At 54.5% G+C, this 18,423-nt stretch overlaps 6 protein-coding genes across 6 annotated transcripts; 3 read left to right on the top strand and 3 right to left on the bottom strand.

Annotated features, from left to right (window-relative positions):
- Nucleotides 1–20: 20 nt before the first annotated feature.
- Nucleotides 21–1,457, bottom strand: BO66DRAFT_429550 (uncharacterized protein; the record flags this gene model as incomplete). The annotated part of the gene is made up of 4 exons (XM_025650460.1): nucleotides 729–1,457; nucleotides 451–639; nucleotides 264–279; nucleotides 21–79 (listed from the first exon to the last, which is right to left on the bottom strand). Exons 1-4 carry the CDS (start codon nucleotides 1,014–1,016, stop codon nucleotides 21–23), a joined length of 552 nt encoding a protein of 183 aa, XP_025503016.1. The 5' UTR covers nucleotides 1,017–1,457.
- Nucleotides 1,458–2,745: 1,288 nt separating this feature from the next.
- On the top strand, nucleotides 2,746–4,448 carry BO66DRAFT_392685 (NAD-dependent epimerase/dehydratase family protein). Its single transcript, XM_025647583.1, has 4 exons — nucleotides 2,746–2,902; nucleotides 2,976–3,210; nucleotides 3,280–3,736; nucleotides 3,791–4,448. Exons 1-4 carry the CDS (start codon nucleotides 2,874–2,876, stop codon nucleotides 4,183–4,185), a joined length of 1,116 nt encoding a protein of 371 aa, XP_025503015.1. The 5' UTR covers nucleotides 2,746–2,873; the 3' UTR covers nucleotides 4,186–4,448.
- A 34-nt stretch (nucleotides 4,449–4,482) lies between these two features.
- Nucleotides 4,483–5,924, bottom strand: BO66DRAFT_376368 (putative oxidoreductase; the record flags this gene model as incomplete). Its single annotated transcript, XM_025645701.1, has 3 exons — nucleotides 4,483–5,094; nucleotides 5,197–5,652; nucleotides 5,748–5,924. 3 exons carry the CDS (start codon nucleotides 5,922–5,924, stop codon nucleotides 4,483–4,485), a joined length of 1,245 nt encoding a protein of 414 aa, XP_025503014.1.
- A 316-nt stretch (nucleotides 5,925–6,240) lies between these two features.
- Nucleotides 6,241–7,170, top strand: BO66DRAFT_284196 (putative G-patch domain protein; the record flags this gene model as incomplete). Its single annotated transcript, XM_025643103.1, has 1 exon — nucleotides 6,241–7,170. A coding segment is annotated over one exon (930 nt), but the record flags the coding sequence as incomplete, so codon positions are not given.
- A 108-nt stretch (nucleotides 7,171–7,278) lies between these two features.
- On the bottom strand, nucleotides 7,279–10,201 carry BO66DRAFT_392684 (Sec1 family protein). Its single transcript, XM_025647582.1, has 7 exons — nucleotides 9,894–10,201; nucleotides 9,786–9,823; nucleotides 9,608–9,695; nucleotides 9,399–9,545; nucleotides 9,144–9,346; nucleotides 8,621–9,087; nucleotides 7,279–8,555 (listed from the first exon to the last, which is right to left on the bottom strand). The coding sequence occupies exons 1-7, from the start codon at nucleotides 9,925–9,927 to the stop codon at nucleotides 7,442–7,444; spliced, it is 2,091 nt and encodes a 696-aa protein (XP_025503012.1). The 5' UTR covers nucleotides 9,928–10,201; the 3' UTR covers nucleotides 7,279–7,441.
- A 499-nt stretch (nucleotides 10,202–10,700) lies between these two features.
- Nucleotides 10,701–13,183, top strand: BO66DRAFT_325427 (ATP-dependent RNA helicase SUV3; the record flags this gene model as incomplete). The annotated part of the gene is made up of 3 exons (XM_025643869.1): nucleotides 10,701–10,811; nucleotides 10,890–12,043; nucleotides 12,100–13,183. 3 exons carry the CDS (start codon nucleotides 10,701–10,703, stop codon nucleotides 13,181–13,183), a joined length of 2,349 nt encoding a protein of 782 aa, XP_025503011.1.
- Between the last annotated feature and the right edge of the window lie 5,240 nt (nucleotides 13,184–18,423).

Below are 18,423 nucleotides of genomic sequence, written 5' to 3'. Positions count from 1 at the left end.
TAGTTTTGTTCAGTGATGTCCTACAGCGAGATTTGGGGGACATGTCCGAAAGTCGTGTGGATAGCTCTTCTTCCATATTCTATTTGATTATATTGTTATGCTTATGCAAGATCCAATGGAAAAAGACATGATCGCACCGTTGAATACTAATTTACTACTGCTGCGGCTGCTACTAGTAGAGGAGGCCAAGCACTTCCCAAACACCACGCACTTCACGAACAGCTGTGGTTATCACCAAAACTCCTATACAATATGTTCCTTACCCAAACACCAATACATCTTTATAAAGGTTACATAAGATAAAGTAATTATATGGCCTCCTCGACTACTCAACAAGGTTTCAGCAGAAATCCAGCAACTTTCCCTTTCTGATGCTCTATCCAAGGTTATACTCCACGGGGTCAGTCCCACTCCATTTATTCACTAATGCACAATTTCACACACACTTACGAGGCATTCATCCTCTTCCCTCTCCCCCTTGGTCTCCAACTCCCCAATTGCATCTGACCTGCCGCACACAATGGAGTCCCTCCCACCAGAGTTGTTCGATGCGATTGCAACGTGCCTGGCATACCTGGATCTATATGCCCTGCGACTGACATGCAAGGCTCTATATCGCGCCACCTTGCCCGTCTTTGCCTGCCGATATTTCCAGCGCATCCACATTCTTGTCACGCCGGAGAGAATGGCCCCCCCAGGTTCAGTTCTCCCGCCTGATGAGGCTGCACCTGCACTGGGTCGAAGTCACCCAATCCGACCTTGCGCTTTCTCTGCGCAGTGCCGCCCCAAGTCTGCGCGTGCTGACCCTGGTGGCACTCAATCTCAAGGAGAATCTTCCCGACAGCTCCGAACGCTCCAGGGCCCCTCACGGCCATTTGGCGGAACTTCCGCAACATTCTTGAAACTACCATCCCCTCGATCCACGTCTTCGCCATGACGCGCATTGCCTGCCGTCGCCACCAACTCTGCTTCACCAAGTCTTGCCGGAAGGGTCGATCGAACTCGTCCCACTCCATTGGGTATTTCTCCCACCACAGTAACCGGACCCCGGCCACATTTGCAGACTGGGTTGAAACACTGGACCTCGACCCGGAGACGCCTCTCCCGCGCGATCTCCCAGCCCTCAGTCATTGCAGCCACAGCCGCCACATACGAAGCACGCCTGTCCCAATCTGGGAAACGAACTGGACGAGGCGGCGGCGGTGACGTTCGAGCTTGGATCCCCATAAGAGCAAATCAGCCTTTCATCTGTAGCTTGAGACAATGCCCAAGGACGAAAGGGCCGGGTGGTTTTCTTCGCGTCAGGTGTCCAGGAGTATAAGAGTATAGAAGGATGAGTCACGTGTTGCCGTTATGAAAGCGGCGGCACCTGTATAGTCTTAGGCAAGTAGACAGGACTTGCAAGCAAAAGATTCCAGTAATATGACTACTACTACAGGAACTAATGTACAGCCGAACCAGCCCCCGGAGTCTAGTCCCAGGCGAGACTAGGCTAGGTAAGCCGATATATAAGTTAGCACAGGCGAGCGTTGCAGTGGTGCCATCGATAGTAGGAATTAGGCCAGACAACCTCTTTCTTCCTTTCCTGACTGGCAGCAACTTGCAACCTGTAACCTACACACGGGGGGGGCGGGCAGAAGACCCTCGGAACTGAACTCGAGGAGCACAGCACAGATCCACTTTGCGCAGTGGAACCGCCGACCCGCTCGTGCTAATTGGGGTTCAGCCTGGACTGGAGAGGTCGGTTAAAGATGCATGGTTTTGGTGAGGTGCGCGAGTCGATAGATTACTATTTCCAGGGTGCTGGACCGTTGGTGTTTCCATGGATATGAAGGATTGGTAGTCTCCTGCATGTCTTTCCCTTTTTCTTTTTCTAATTCATTTATTTTTCCCTGTCATAAGCGAGTCGGACCGAGAATTGACTCGGCTACGGCAGGGCAGGCATATGCATCGGGCCTGCAGCTTGCATGTGGCTGTGGCTGTTGGCTATCAGTCCATCCCTGTTCGGTTTCTTGTTAGTTATTGTCTGGCGAGTCGGCGACTGTCTCCCCATCTGAGACCGAGAGAATTGTCCCTGAAAAGTGTCATGATCGTGGTTTGATGGTTTGGGTAAATTAAACCGGGTGGATTGGATCGTCCCGTTGACCACTCATTACGGGGAGGATTGTCTGGGAAGCACTGCAGTGATCATCAGCCAACGGGGCACAAGCAATTCTTTGTGTTGATAGGAACAGGTAAGACTGTTGTACAGACTGAACGGGGTGTGTTGGACATACACAATGAGGATAGATGAGAGGGAGCAAGAAGTTGTAGATTACTCAACCGGTGTCATTCTATGCCGACAATTGACTTGTGCAGCCGAGAGACAATGGATGGTCTGTTTGCGACCAGACAGACACAACAGACAAATCGAGACCAGCCCGCGTCAGCCCCCGATAAGTAAATTACCTCATCATACCCGGAAATACCACTACAAAACCGGGTTATGCCGGGCGGTGTAGACGGAGAAATAGGGAGTCTGACCATTCTGACCATACCGAAACGGTACCTGGTGCAGTGGTCCTCCTCCGGAAAGCCCCTCCAGGGCCTCCACAGTCCACCCACTGCAATGCCTGTGCCCGCCTCCCTCCCCTCCTCCCCCCACCATGTTTCCCATCCTCGAAAGCAGCCTGAGCCAACTCTTCCCTTCCCAGTCCAATCCCAATGAGTCCACTCACTCCTCCTTAAATATCCCGTCTTACTGTCCTGTTCCTGTTTCTAGTTCCTGTTCCCTTTCTTTTCTCCCCAATCCCCTCATCCCCCCCCCTCCCCTTCCTCACTCCAATTCTCTCTTTTCCCCCCTCCGCCATCTAATCCAATTCTCCTCCTTCATCATGTCTGCTGGTTCAGTTCTCGTCACTGGGTAAGTTCTACCATTGCGCCCCAATCTCTTACAGCCGGAACTGGAACTGACCCCGCAATCCCCAACCGCGCAGTGGCACGGGCTACATTGGCTCTTTCACCACCCTTGCCTTGTTGCAGGCTGGCTACAAGGTCGTTGTCGCTGACAACCTCTACAACTCCTCCGCCGAGGCTCTCAACCGCATTGAGTTGATCTGCGGCAAGAAGCCCGAGTTCGCCCAGCTCGATGTCACCGACGAGGCGGCTTTCGACAAGGTCTTCCAGGCCCACCCCGACATTGACAGCGTCATCCACTTCGCTGCTCTCAAGGTGCGTCTAACCCGTCTGCTTTGCCATTGCACCTGCAAGTACTATACTAAACATTTCCCCTGTGTTCAGGCCGTCGGAGAGTCCGGTGAGAAGCCGCTGGACTACTGGCACGTCAACGTCTACGGCACCATCTGCCTCCTCCGCTCCATGGTCCGCAACAATGTCACCAACATCGTCTTCTCCAGCTCCGCCACTGTCTACGGCGACGCCACTCGCTTCCCCAACATGATCCCCATCCCCGAGGACTGCCCTCTGGGTCCCACCAACCCCTACGGCAACACCAAGTTCGCCGTGGAGACCGCTATCACCGATCTGATCAACGCTCAGCGCAACAACGCCATCAAGGCCGGCAAGGAGGCCGAGGCCAACAAGTGGAACGGTGCCCTGCTCCGCTACTTCAACCCCGCCGGTGCTCACCCCAGTGGTATCATGGGCGAGGACCCCCAGGGTGTCCCCTACAATCTGCTCCCTCTTCTGGCCCAGGTCGCCACTGGCAAGCGTGAGAAGCTCCTCGTCTTCGGCGATGGTACGTTCAGATTCCCTCTCCTCTCCTCTCACCAGCGAACTAACACCATGCTAGACTACGCCTCCCACGACGGAACCGCCATCCGTGACTACATCCACATCCTCGACCTGGCCGACGGCCACCTGAAGGCCCTCAACTACCTCCGCGCCAACAACCCCGGTGTCCGTGCCTGGAACTTGGGTACCGGTAAGGGCAGCACGGTCTACGAGATGATCCGTGCCTTCTCCGCCGCCGTCGGCCGCGACCTCCCCTACGAGGTCGCCCCCCGCCGTGCCGGTGACGTCCTGAACCTCACCTCCAACCCTAGCCGGGCCATCCAGGAACTGGGCTGGAAGGCCGAGCACACCCTCGAGCAGGCCTGCGAGGATCTCTGGCTCTGGACCCGCAACAACCCTGAGGGATACCGGCAACAGCCCCCCGCCGAGCTCCTCGAGAAGCTTAAGAACTAAACTAAACTTGATCGTAAATGATACCTACCTTACCTACTGTTGATTTAATTAGCATGTCTTTGGCGACGGCGGAAGAACCAAAATCGCATCAATAGATTTGATCTGAATGAGACGAATTTCCTTTCTTGGAGATATGCCTGGTGTAATCGCACTTGCTGTGTTTGCTGTGTTGTTGTTGTCTTGCGAGTGGATGGATAGATGAGATGTCTTGAAATAGTTACCTAAACTCCAGAACTATGCATGTATGCACTCCACTCTTAACCTCCCCGAAAATATCGCACCATATATACAGCCAGTCTATTTACCACTCTCGCTACTGCCATTGCCCTTCCGACTCCTCCTCGACCCAGGGGTCTGTGCCTTGGGCGCGGCGGCGGCCTTCTGCTCGGCCGCCTCCGCCAGTTCCGCCTGCTTCTTGGCCCGCGCCCGCAGCACGGCACTCTCCTTCTCCTTGACCTCGATCATCTTCTCACTGAACTCCCACAGCAACTTGCCCGCGGCCTCGTCCTGGATCTCCCGCCGCGCCACATCCACCTCGCGACACTCCTTGATCATCCACCCGCCCTCGTCGCGGCCGTAGCGCGCCTCCATCGCCGCGTACAGGAAACTCTGCGCCCCCTGCTGCGGCGACTTGAGCACCAGCCACCACACCGGCCAGGTGACCAGGTACCCCAGCAGACCCCACAGCGACCCGCCCGTCATCCAGCGCCGCATGCCGGGCGTGCGCGTGAACCCGGGGTCTACCATGATGACCCGCGCGGCCGGAGGGTGGCCGTCCGGCCGCTTGAAGGCGTTGAGATGTTTCTGAAACGAGTGCGCAAACACCATGAGGGCGAGTTTGCTCATCCCGAACAGACTTTCCGACCTCTGCTTTTGTTTCCTATTGTTGTGGTTGGTGGCTGTAGATGTCTTTTTCCCGTTACCACTCTTCCCGACCTTCTGCCCCGCCGCCGCTGACTTTTGCTGCTGCTGCTGCTGCTGCAACACCTGGTGATTGATCACATCCTCGACCGTCCGCAAATCAAACGCGCCCGCCCGGATATAACTCGACGAGCACCCCGCGAAGATGACGCGCACGTCGCGGTGCGCCGGCTGCGCGCGCAGCGCGGGGCCGAGGATACTCAGCAGATGGAAGTTGGCCAGGTAGTTGACCTGCCACTCCTCGTCGAGGCCGTCGTCCGTCAGGGTCTTTTGAGGGGGGTTCGTGCTGGCGCACAGGATGATCATGTCCAGCCGGCGCGGCGTGACGTTGTCGATCCATTTGGTGGCGAAGGTGCGGATCGAGTGCAGCGAGGACAGGTCCACTTGCTCCGCGTAGATGAGTTGGTTGTTGGTCGTGCGCCGCAGGTCCTCGATGTATTCCACCAGGAACACGTCCGAGGGGCTGTGTTGCGTCAGCAGGATGATTTGCGCCCCGCGGGCGGCGAGGGATTGTGTGATTTGCGCGCCGATGCCGGATGTTCCTCCCTTTTTTTGGGGGTTAGTTTTGATGTTCTTGGGGGAGTATTGTTGGGAGAGGTTCGGAGAGACGGGGGGGGGGGGGGGTTTAAAGGGAATCGTACCGTGATCATAACGACCTTGGAGTGCATCACTCGCTCCGAGGAATTGCGGGCGCCGCCAAAGTAGAATTTCAGGACGGCAATCACAAGAATCCAGGGGGTGAGCTTGAGGATCGTCCAGGCGAAGGGGATGGAGGAGACACCCTCGGTGACACCCTGGACGATCAGGGGAATGGGCATTGTGGTGGTGGAGGGACGACGACAGTGCAGGGCTTCAAACAGAAGACAAGATTCGAGGTAAAGGAGAGACCACGGCTAAGAAAAGGAGGGAGTTGGCCTGGGGATTTGTAGAAGACAAAGATGACCCGAAATGAAGTCCAACAAATCTGGCCCGTCCGGCGGCCGCGCGGAGGAGGTTGCGGCTTAGCGGCCGATCTCCCGCCACTGCAGTGCGTCACTTCTCCTGCCTTTTTCATCTACCTGTCGGTTTCTTCTCGACAACACCACCACCACCACCACAAGACCTACAATGCCAGACAACAACCCCGCAGAAGAAGAAGAAGAAGATTACTTCCTCCCTTTAGAGGACCAACGCGTCTTCGGCGCCGGGATCCGCCGCAAGCGCGTCCCCTTCGTGCGCTCCTCCGACGGGCCCGACCTCAACACCACCGACGCCGCCCTCCACCGCCATGCCGCCGCGTCCACCGCACCTAGTACAACGACAGGCGCCACCATCGCGAACAAATACCTCTCCATTGTCCTCTCGAAATCCGCTACGCCTACCCCGGAAGAGTCCACAGTAGATTACCCAGCCACAGCTCCATCCACCACCACCACCACCACCACCACCACGAATACCCCCACCACCGCTACAGCAGCAGCAGCAGCGAGTCCACAATCCCACCCCGCACCAACACCACCATCAACCACCACCCCTCCCCCTCTCGAACACAACAACTCGAACCCGACATCTCAAATCTGCCAAATCTGCAACCTCCCTTACACAGCAGCATCCTCATCAGAGACCCAACCCGCAGCAGAAACCACCCCCCATCCCCACCCCCGCCCCCACGAAGCCTCCCTCGCGCACCAACTCTGCCTCACCCACTCGCATCCGCCCTCGCACCTGGACCGCACCCGCCCGGGCCTGCGCTACCTGGCCGCCTACGGCTGGGACCCGGACAGTAGGCTGGGGCTGGGGGCGCCGGGGCGGGAGGGGATCGTGGCGCCGGTGAAAGGGAAAGTGAAGGTTGATACGGTGGGGTTGGGAGGTGCAGGCCAAGCATCGGATGAGGAGGGGGACCACAAAAGACGGAGGCGCGGGGGCGGTCAGGATGCCGGGGGCACCAGGGGCGGTGGGAAAGTGCAGAAGTTGAATGCGAAGGAGGTGCGGAGGGGGCAGGTGGATGCCAGGAAGCGCGGGGAGAGGCTGCGCGAGTTGTTCTACCAGGATGAGAGGGTTTTGAGGTATCTTGGGGGTGGTTGAGTTCGTTTGGCGAGGGGAGGGGAGTTCTGGGAATGTTTAGTGGCCTTGTTTCTGTGGCGTACGTTTAGATACCCTCTATTGTTTATTGTCCATGAATTATTTTCCCTTGCCTTGAATGTGTGTACACTTTGCTTTGCTGATCTTGCTAAGATGAATTATGGCCGGAGATAGCTCGAAACTAACAGACAATTGAACTTGGTATCACAGCTGCGCTAGATGAGATCAGGGTTGAGCTATGGAGAGGGCTACGGGGCAACAGTGGCAGAACAGTCTATCGGAAAAAGTGGTGGCGTTTCTTCTCCTTCTTCTCCTTCTCCTTGTGCTCTTTGCCTGGCTTGGAGCTGGTAGGAGCCGGAGCCGGACTCGGCCCGCCGCTGGGAGCCTTGTGTCCAAGTGACATCGAGGCCATTGCGGCCGAAGGCGGGGCAGCGGCGACGGGCTTCTTCGCCTGAGGTTGAGGTGGCGGGGGCGCTTCTTTCTCGAAGAGATGAGCAGGTGCCATAGGTTTCGGCCGCTCGGCCGGGATGTCCAGCCGTCGTTTGTCGACGCTGAGGTCGCCGATCTGTCGCAGGAATAGCCCCGGCGAGAGCATATGGGACGTGGCCAGGTAGACATCCTTGGCGTGTGCTTGCGAGATCTCGTAGCATGTACGCGCCTCGCCGTAGGTCGCGCCACCCGCCATGAAGACGATAATGCGCTGGCGAGGCTGCTCGCCGGTTGTGCGCGTTCGCGCCCACGTGGGTTTCGCGCTCCGGAGAGATGCTTGCGACAAGGCGTCATGTGGATTCGAGCCCTCGCCTTCGGTGTGTGGACGCGTGGGTGGGAAGACAGTCGTGTCAAGGGTGCCTCGCACCAGGTCCTCCAAGATCAACTTGAGGTTCAAATCGTAACGAGTCAAACTTTCCTCTTCCATGTCGACTGCCGTTGGCGGCTTCCGAGTAAATAGCGGTTGTACAGGAGGCTTGTCATCTTTTAGGGGCTTCTCTACACGCACGCCAAGTAGGTCCAGATTGGATATGATTTCCCCGTCCTGCGGTGGAAGTTGCGCGTGTGCCATGAGCTTGCGGATGTCTCCGGCGAGCAGTCCGCCTCGGTAGATAATATAAAGTAGTAAAAGTCTCAGTCGTTCCGGCTGTCGAGTCGCTTCATCATCGAGGAGTTGAACAATCTGGGAGCCCAGATGCTTGGCCTTCTTGTAGTTCTCATCCATGCCGGTTGCCAGGCTTTGCTCGACAGAGCTGACCTCCAGAAGCTTGTGCTCCTGGAAGTATTCCATACACTCTTGTGCCATGTTCAAATGAAGTGTGTATGCATCGCGGCCCTGCTGAAACTCAGTCAAGCCTGCAAGCATATCCTTGATTGTGTTGACGTTCGCTTTGTTGTTGCTGGAACTCATGTCAGTTTTAGGACATAGGATCGGAGGGGAGAACATTATGGGAGAAAAGCCTACTCTTCCGCGAATTGAGGGTTGGCTGCTCGAAACTTGGCGAAATCTTCGCCCAGCTTCCCCAGTACGTCCTTCATGTGCATGTGTCGGTACTCAACCCATACGTTGTCCTGCTCATTAATCTCCATTTCTTTGATTTCTTGATTGGCGCCGCCCTCATTGATGACGGTCTTGTACGTGACCTTGTCCCCATCGTTGATGGGCAGCAGATCATGCACCATGGACTGATATGTAAACTCATGGAGCAGAGGCGCTACGACGTCCATCGAGCGGTCTACAACAAGGAGAACCCCGCGAGGGCGAGACGATGGGGGCGGAAAGTCCCGCTGAAATTGCGCGAATTGATCCAGCTCGTTTTGAATGAAGCGGGCCAGGTGTGAGCACAATACGCCGGCCTCGTGGGTTGGGGTCCTGGGCCGATAGTACCGAATGATCGGGTACTCTCCTAAGCTTGCACAGAGAGACACAATCTCCCGCCGTTGTCAGCATGCAAAGCTGGTCCGTGGAGCTAAAGCTTTTGCCATACCTTCTGAGCCAGTCCTTCCAAGTGCGTACGGATCAAATGGTTGCAACCAGGGTGGAACAGAACTGGAAAGCTCCATGGATCCCGGAATGTCACGACGCGGGATTCGCGGGGGAAATAATCGGCATTCATGATCTGAACATTGGCGATATTATCATGCGCCATCTGCGACCGGTCTAGTCTAGCTCGTTGTTGCGGATCGAGGACTGCCCCGTACGTCAGCATCAACCATAACACCCAAGGAATGCTGCGACTAACAGGACGTCCAAACCAGCCATGCTTTCTTGTATCTCTTCCGCTCAAAATCGGCCATCAAACAGTCGACAATATGCGGAAGGGGGGAGAGGATGTACAGCGCATCCATAGAGGCATTTGTTGGGCGCCGGTGCTCGATCTGTTCGACATCTTGGGAACCGGCCAGTTAGCGCCTACCGACATGTATAGATTCGGCATGAAGTTCCGCTTACTGGTCACGTTGAGGTTGAGGATATCATCTTCGCTGACGGCATTGTCGATTAATTTCCGACTGGTCTCATCCACGACTAGGACCTTCCACTACAAGCGCCCGACGTCAGCGGTATGCGGATTGTGAGAGTGGTGAGGGGGCCGGAACTATCAGGAGAGGCAATGAGCGAGAGACCGTACCTCGTTCCCCGCCGCGTAACGAATGGTGTTCAGGATGACTGAAGAAAAGAAAGGGAGAAATTAGTACGAGAAATATTGCGCGCACGAGAAAATAACCCAGTGACTTACTGTCGCGCTGAATGTTGAGGATTGAGGCGCTCATTTTGGCTGACGGGCAGCCCTCCGCTGGGGCATAGACTTGTAACTTGTACCTCACAACACTGGGAAGAGGGGTGAGGATTGAGGGGTGCTAAGGCAGTTTAAGGCAGCAGACCAGAGGGGGTTAAGGAAATGCAAGCTAGCAGCCAAGCAAGGTAAGAGACAAGTTGAAGCAAGCGACAGGGGCGCTGCGCGAAGATCAATCAGGGGGTGATGATGATAATACTGAGTTAAGTTAACTGAGGTAAGTTATCTTTATGAAACGTAGCAGATGGTTTGAGACCCCTCGAGCTCCGAGTCCCGTCCGGTCCCCACCTTTTCCCTCTCTTTCCCTCTTCTCTCCTCCGCTGCCTAGAACTTTATGCTTTCCAAAGTTCCGCCGCAGGGGATAAACCTTGGGAAGGCGGTGTAGCCACTCGCTCCCGCCTCGGAAGTCTTCCAAGTTACTCTATCGCCGCCGCAGCTTGAGTAAAGGCAGAAAAAAAAAAAAACGTTATCGATGGCGAATTAATGACGGAGGGGATTTCTAAGAGGGAGCTTGCTGTGTTCTTCTATCTCTCTGCTAATATTCTTCACATTTAATCTCTTTTTCCCAGTCTTTCAACCCTGATAAGTGTGATAAGTGTGATAAGTGTGATAATATCGTCCCGTCCCTGCGCCCTCACGCCTTGGTTGGACGATCCCGTTCAACAACCAGATTTGCCATTCGATTACGGAACGAAAGAACATACCACTTCACGATAGCATAGGCCTCAATCTCTCATTTCTGCGTCAGGCATGCGCCTATGGAGCAGCAAAGGCAGTCGATGCCTTTTGTGCACACTGCAGCCAATAGTCCGTCCTGCGAATCGGACCTTTGCAACTTCGCCAGTGCTGCTGAGAAAAGCTGTATGGCCAAGCACTTGTTCCTGAATTCTTTTGATTCAATGCTAATTCTTCTCCTCTCACTACCATCAGGGACAAAAGAATAGAGGCAATCGGGCCAAGCAAGAGCAAGGAAAGAATGCATCTCGTGCTAAGTCTCCTCCCACAGATCGCCTAAGATCGACCGGACCTGATTTTGTGGCGGTCGTCAAACAAAGTCTCGAAGGCTATCGCACCAAGCTCACGAGAGCGAAAGACTGGACATCCTTGAAGAGGTGGGATGCCTTTGAAAGACAGGTGCTGAACGCATGCAAACTAGACGATCGCAAAACTCCTCCAGCCGCGGGTGCCTTGCGCCGCCTCAAGAATGCCCTGCATCAGGCCTACAGCAATTATGGAGTCAGGGGACTGAGAGATGAGATAGAATTCCAGACGTACTCGGAAGATATCACGGCGGAATATGGGACACCGAACCAGGTCCGGCAGAAGATATTGGCTGACATGCGACGTCCGACGGAGTTGTTCCCGCAAGCGCGCGCCATCCAGCGCACAATACACTTACACGTCGGCCCCACCAACTCGGGGAAGACGTACCATGCACTAAAACGCCTGCAAGCGTCCAAGTCTGGCTTCTATGCTGGACCTTTGCGACTATTGGCCCAGGAAGTGTACCAGCGCTTTACGACGGCCGGAATCCCCTGCAGCTTGATCACTGGTGATGAAGTTAAGATCTACGAAGGTGATGGTGATGAATCGGCAGCGATTGTTAGCAATACGGTGGAGATGTGTAGCATAGGACAGTCATATGAAGTCGGTGTCATCGATGAGATCCAAATGATCAGTGATACTCGGCGTGGGTGGGCTTGGACCCGTGCTTTCCTGGGTGCTCGCGTCCAAGAACTTCATCTCTGTGGTGAACTGCGAGCGGTTCCTTTGATTCGAGAGCTGGCAGCTCTAACTGGTGACAAACTCGAGATCCACCGCTACGAACGACTGAACGAATTGAAAGTTGCCAAGCAGAGTCTCGGAGGCAACTTAAACAATCTTCAGAAAGGGGACTGTGTTGTCTCCTTCTCGCGTCTTGGAATTCACGCTCTGAAAGCACAGATTGAAAGGACCACGGGGAAACGAGCAGCTATCGTCTATGGGAGTTTGCCGGCCGAAATTCGAACCCAGCAGGCTGCACTCTTCAACGATCCGGACAATGACTACGACTTTCTAGTTGCTAGCGACGCTATTGGCATGGGTCTCAATCTGTAAGTTGCTTTTGGTAGTCGCCGACTTTCTCAGATACTAATATCGCGTCTTCTAGGAGCTGCAAGCGTATCATTTTTGAAACCGTGACCAAGCAGCTCCCGCAAGGGCTTGTGCGGCTCACTGTACCAGAGATCAAGCAGATCGGAGGACGAGCAGGTCGTTACAGGCCTGCTGTGCAGCACGGGAAAGTTTCTCAAAATGATAAAGAAGACAATGTCGGTTGGGTGACATCCCTCGAGGAAGTTGATCTACCTTACATCAAGCAGGCAATGGAGATAGAGCCCCCTCCCCTTGTTGCCGCGGGCTTGCAGGCTCCGGACTCTGTCTTCCAGAAGTTCTCGGCTCATTACCCGGCGAACACCCCCCTGGAATACTTGATCAAGCGCATTTGGTCGCTCGCACAAGTACATCCATTATTCTTTTTGTGTGATCCTCGCGCTCAGCTCGAAAACGCTGAGGTCATTGATGCCGTCGAAGGGCTGCGCATACCTGACCAACTGACTCTCATGGCCGCACCTATGTACGTCAAGGATGTCATCGGCAAGGATGCAGCTATTGAGTTCGCTCGCGCCGTTGCTGAGAACTCGAACGGTCATCTCATAAGCTTTTCGAGCCTCAATCTGGAAATCCTCGAAAAAGAGGTTTCAGCCAACAAACAGTACACCCTAGATTTGGAATCTCTACACAAGTCAATCGTCTTATATCTCTGGCTGAGCTTCCGTTTTGGCGGCATTTTCACAGACCGAACTCTGGCCATGCACGTTAAGGAGTTGTTGGAAGAAAGGATGGTCCGGGCTCTGACAGAATTCTCCGCCAACAAGCAGCTCAGAACGGACTCTTCTCTCCGACGGCAGCTCGCTATCGAGAGACAGAGTTTGGAACAACAGCAACTGTTGGCCGAGTTCGCCGATACGACCTATGGTAGCGGCATGGCTTCGCTTGATGATCAAGCGCAAGACGACGCGCTACACACAGACGACTTACTGGAAGACCCTGTGCTGGACGACCCTATGGAAGATGCTAATCTGCAGGAAGAGGGTGCCCAGGAAGATGGTGCCCAGGAAGATGGTGCCCAGGAAGAACCCGCCCAGGAGGAACAGACCCAGGAACAGTCAAGAGCCCAAGGAGGATCTCACTAGATTCATAGTTGAAGGGGCTCTTATCTAATGAGTCGTAGCGCATGTTCGTGCCTATCATGTTAGGTTCTTCTGTATATAGAGAACTCAGGTGGATTATGATCATGATCCTTGCGGAATTTTTGTACACTAGAAACTGAGGAAAGGAACGTATGTACAGAGATAACACTACTCCGAATAACCAAGAGTTGAATCTCGCTTGATCCGTCACACGTGCAAGGCGTGCTAAGCTGTACAGAACGAAGCAGTCAAGAGTCGAGTTAACTAGGTAGTTACTCCGCAGTCACCGTATTTTGATGCATTAGATGGCGGCACAACTCAGGCGGCGGTGTAGCGCTGTACATACCTCCGAGCTACGTCCGGGCGATGTCTACACCGCCTACCGAAGAGGGAACACAATCCTCCTATATATATCTATTCCGGTTATAAATCGGTAACCAGCAGAGCCTGTGGCGTACTTGGGAAACGCTGCCGCTGATCGTAGAGGTAAACGCCCAGGTCCTGCGTTCGAGTCTCGGCTGGCACTTCCAGACGCTGGCTCTACCAGTCGAGATTCAATGGTATGAAAACACCCGGGGATAAGAGGGGTTTTCGTAGCCTGCGCTGGCGGGCGAGCTTTTTTTGATCTTGTTACTTCTTGACTCTGTTTCTTCTCATCATGACTCTTGGCATAAATCGAAAGCTCCCGCCTGAAAGCTTCTTAATCCATTGTATGCTGCGCTTTCGTCAATTTGATCTTTTTCTGAGGCTGGGTGTAACTTAGTAGAGGAGACATACATACAAACATACTGCCAGCGTCTTATCTTATCGGTGGCGGACTACCCCGAACACGCCACAACGATTTTCCGCGCCAGTGAGCTTCGTCCATTTCGGTGCCGTCGTAGGTCCGGCAGCACGGACATTGAAGCAAACCGGGCAGATCAACTTGTCCTTCGCCCCCATCATAAAACCACCTGGAGCGAATGACTCAACCCTCCTCGCCATCTCGGACGGCCTTTGTATTGAAGACTTTTCCATCTACTCAACGCGAACCCCAATCCGCCTGCCCCTCCCCAACTGCGAAACAAGAAAACAAGAACAGCATCCGCCATGGATGACCTCCAGTCTCTGGAGCTCTTTTCGCTCGTCTCGCGAATCACCGGAGAGCTCCAGAACCACTTGGGCGTCAGCGACAAGACCCTCGCCGAGTTCGTCATCGACCAGCATCTCAAATGCGGCTCGTTCGCCGAGTTCAAGCAGAGCCTGGAGGAGATGGGCGCCGAGTTCCCGCAAAGTCTGATGGAGAGTATCGATCGTCTCGTCCTCACGATGCATCCCAAGTACAAGGCCAAGAACGCACAGACCCAGAACTCGTCTGGGGCGACTGGCGATGACGATATGGATATCTTGGGAGCCCTCGAGAAGAAGGCGCGCGTTTTCAAGGGTCTCGCGGTTCCGGATAAGGTGCAAACGTGGGATGAGGAGGACTATGCCTCGCGGAAGGATGTGCAGGCGAGCGATGCGAAAGCTGACGCGATGGACGATACGTTTGCGATGTTGGAAGGGCTGGCGGGCAAGGCGCGCGAGGACAAAGCCCCCTCATCGTCACGGGTGGATCGCAGCAGCAGGAAACGGAGTCGGAGCCCGGACTACGACAACCGCGACCGCGACCGTGACCGTGACCGCGGGCGCAGGCGCAACGACAGATACCGCTCGCGCTCGAGATCGCACAGCCCTCATTACGGCAGGAGAGAGGCTGAGGATGAGGTGGACGAGTTCGGCAGGTCGAAGAGCAAATACAGCAGCCGGGACGACGGATATCGCAATGGACACAGTGAGCGCAGGAGTCGCCGCGACCGAGCGGGCGATGATGACTACTTCCGCAAGCCTCCGCCGGTCGAGCTGGATGACCAGCCTATCCTATACAAAGTGTACGACGGTCGTGTGACGGGCGTGAAGGACTTCGGCGCATTCGTCAATCTGTTGGGTGTGAAGGGAAAGGTTGATGGGTTGGTGCACGTCTCTGCAATGCAGGAGGGGGCGCGTGTCAATCATCCTTCGGACTTGGTGTCCCGCAACCAGCCAGTTAAGGTCAAGGTCGTCAGCATACAAGGCTCTCGCATTGGCCTGTCCATGAAGGAGGTGGACCAGGTCACTGGCATGGACCTGATCCCTCAACGGCGTCTAGCGTCAGGGGCCAATATGGAACGCCTCGATGGTACTGGCGACGACGACAGATATGGTAACTTGAGCTCGGATGTGCCTATCATCGAGGACTCAGACGGCAGGCCTATGAAGAACCGGAAGCGTTTGACGTCCCCTGAAAGATGGGAGATCAAACAACTTATTGCTTCCGGGGCTGTTTCAGCGCTCGATTACCCTGACATTGATGAAGAGTATCATGCCACTTTGACCGGAGAAGGCACATTTGAGGAAGAAGAGGATGTTGATATCGAGGTTCGCGATGAGGAGCCGCCATTCCTGGCGGGCCAGACTAAGATGTCACTGGAGCTGTCCCCCATTCGAGTCGTCAAGGCACCGGACGGCTCCATGAATCGAGCCGCAATGGCAGGCACAAACCTGGCAAAGGACAGAAGGGAGCTCAGACAGCAGGAAGCCCAGGACAAAGCGGCGGAACAAGCAGCTAATGTTGATCTCAATGCACAATGGCAAGACCCGATGGTGGCGCCGGAGGAGCGCAGGTTCGCTGCTGATCTTCGGAATGCTCAGCAAGCGAAACCCGACGAGGCTGTACCCGAATGGAAGAGAGTTACGATGGGAAAGAACGTGTCTTTCGGAAAACGGACCAGCATGTCTATCAAGGAGCAGCGGGAGAGCTTGCCAGTCTACAAGTTCCGCAAGCAGTTGCTCGATGCTGTTCGTGACAACCAGTTGTTGATTGTCGTTGGTGACACTGGCTCCGGAAAGACGACACAGTTGACACAGTACCTGGCCGAAGGTGGATACGCAAACAATGGTATCATCGGCTGTACACAGCCTCGCCGAGTAGCTGCCATGTCTGTTGCCAAGCGTGTCGCGGAAGAGGTTGGCTGTAAGCTTGGTGCGGAGATTGGATACACGATTCGCTTCGAGGATTGTACTAGTCCGGAGACGAAGATCAAGTACATGACCGACGGTATGCTTCAGAGAGAGATTCTTCTTGACCCGGAACTGAAGAGATACTCTGTGATTATGCTGGATGAGGCCCACGAGCGAACCATTGCCACGGACGTTCTTTTCGGCCTGCTCAAGAAGACAATCAAGCGACGCCCCGATCTCCGGCTTATCGTCACCTCCGCCACTTTGGACGCAGAAAAGTTCTCGGAATACTTCAACGGCTGTCCGATCTTTTCTATCCCGGGTCGTACATTCCCGGTCGAGATCATGTACTCCAAGGAGCCCGAGTCCGACTATCTCGATGCAGCCTTGATTACAGTCATGCAGATTCACTTGACGGAACATTCGGGCGATATTCTTCTCTTCTTAACAGGCCAAGAAGAAATTGACACAGCTTGCGAGATTCTGTACGAGCGGATGAAAGCCCTGGGATCAAGCGTCCCCGAGCTTGTCATTCTCCCTGTGTACTCCGCTCTGCCAAGTGAGATGCAAAGTCGTATTTTTGAACCTGCACCTCCAGGTGGCAGAAAGGTTGTCATCGCGACGAACATCGCCGAGACCTCTATCACCATCGACAACATCTACTATGTTATCGATCCTGGTTTTGTGAAGCAGAATGCCTACGATCCCAAGCTCGGTATGGACTCGCTGGTTGTCACCCCTATCTCACAGGCGCAAGCCAAGCAACGAGCTGGCCGTGCAGGAAGAACCGGTCCAGGCAAATGCTTCCGTCTCTACACTGAAGCGGCCTACCAATCCGAGATGTTGCCTACCACGATTCCTGAAATTCAACGCCAGAATCTCTCCCACACCATTCTCATGCTCAAGGCAATGGGCATTAACGATCTTCTGCACTTTGATTTCATGGATCCTCCACCGACGAACACTATGCTTACTGCCTTGGAAGAACTATACGCGCTCTCTGCACTGGATGACGAGGGTCTCTTAACTCGCCTGGGCAGGAAGATGGCGGACTTCCCTATGGAGCCGGCTCTCGCCAAGGTCCTGATTGCCTCGGTCGACATGGGGTGCTCGGAAGAAATGCTAAGCATTGTCGCCATGTTGTCCATCCAGTCAGTGTTCTATCGTCCAAAGGAGAAACAGCAGCAGGCCGATCAGAAGAAGGCCAAATTTCACGACCCGCACGGTGACCACTTGACTCTTCTCAATGTTTACAATGCATGGAAGAACTCGAAATTCAACAACGCATGGTGCTTTGAGAACTTCATTCAAGCGCGTCAGATCCGTCGTGCTCAGGATGTCCGTCAGCAGTTGATGGGCATCATGGATCGGTACCATCATAAGATTGTGTCCTGTGGCCGGAACACCACCAAGGTCCGTCAGGCGTTGTGTACGGGCTTCTTCCGCAACGCGGCTCGTAAAGATCCTCAGGAGGGCTACAAGACTCTAGTCGAAGGCACCCCGGTCTACATGCACCCCAGCTCCGCGCTGTTCGGAAAACCTTCTGAGCACGTCATCTACCACACGTTGGTCCTTACGACGAAGGAGTACATGCATTGCACCACATCCATCGAACCCAAGTGGCTGGTCGAGGCCGCGCCGACGTTCTTCAAGGTTGCGCCGACGGATCGACTCTCGAAGCGCAAGAAGGCCGAGCGCATCCAGCCTCTGCACAATCGCTTCGCCGGAGAAGACGATTGGCGTCTATCTGCACAGAGACGCCAAGGCAGAGGTGGTGGTGGTGGAACGTGGGGTTAGTGATTCTGTTTGGTGCTGGTTTAGACTTTATATTTTCTTATTCTTCAGGCATGTATATGGCAAGGTTCCCAACGCATACCCCTCGTGAATTTGTGATAAAAACAATACTGTCTTTCTTGTTGCGGGTCATAAAATGTAATACTATGAGAGTCATGATCTACAAAATATTTTACTCTGCAGATGGCTAGAGCACTGGTCCACAACCTGTCGGATCGACCCCGAAATCTGATGATGAGTTATACGAGTTATATTCAAGCCAACATGCAATTTCCACGGTTCATGTCTGCGGTGTTATATACTTAAAAAACTCATCTGAGTGTCCCATCTCGCAGTATTATCATCGCTGGGAACACTCCGTGTGGGCGACATTCAACTATGCTTGGAGAAAGATATCAGTCATGACCGTGTTGGGTCTGGACTAGCACTGA

This window comes from Aspergillus aculeatinus (assembly GCF_003184765.1).
Source record: "Aspergillus aculeatinus CBS 121060 unplaced genomic scaffold BO66scaffold_30, whole genome shotgun sequence".
Taxonomy (NCBI): Eukaryota; Fungi; Ascomycota; class Eurotiomycetes; order Eurotiales; family Aspergillaceae; genus Aspergillus; species Aspergillus aculeatinus.
The sequence above is the reverse complement of the archived record's forward strand: the minus strand, read 5'-3'. Positions and strand labels throughout refer to the sequence as shown.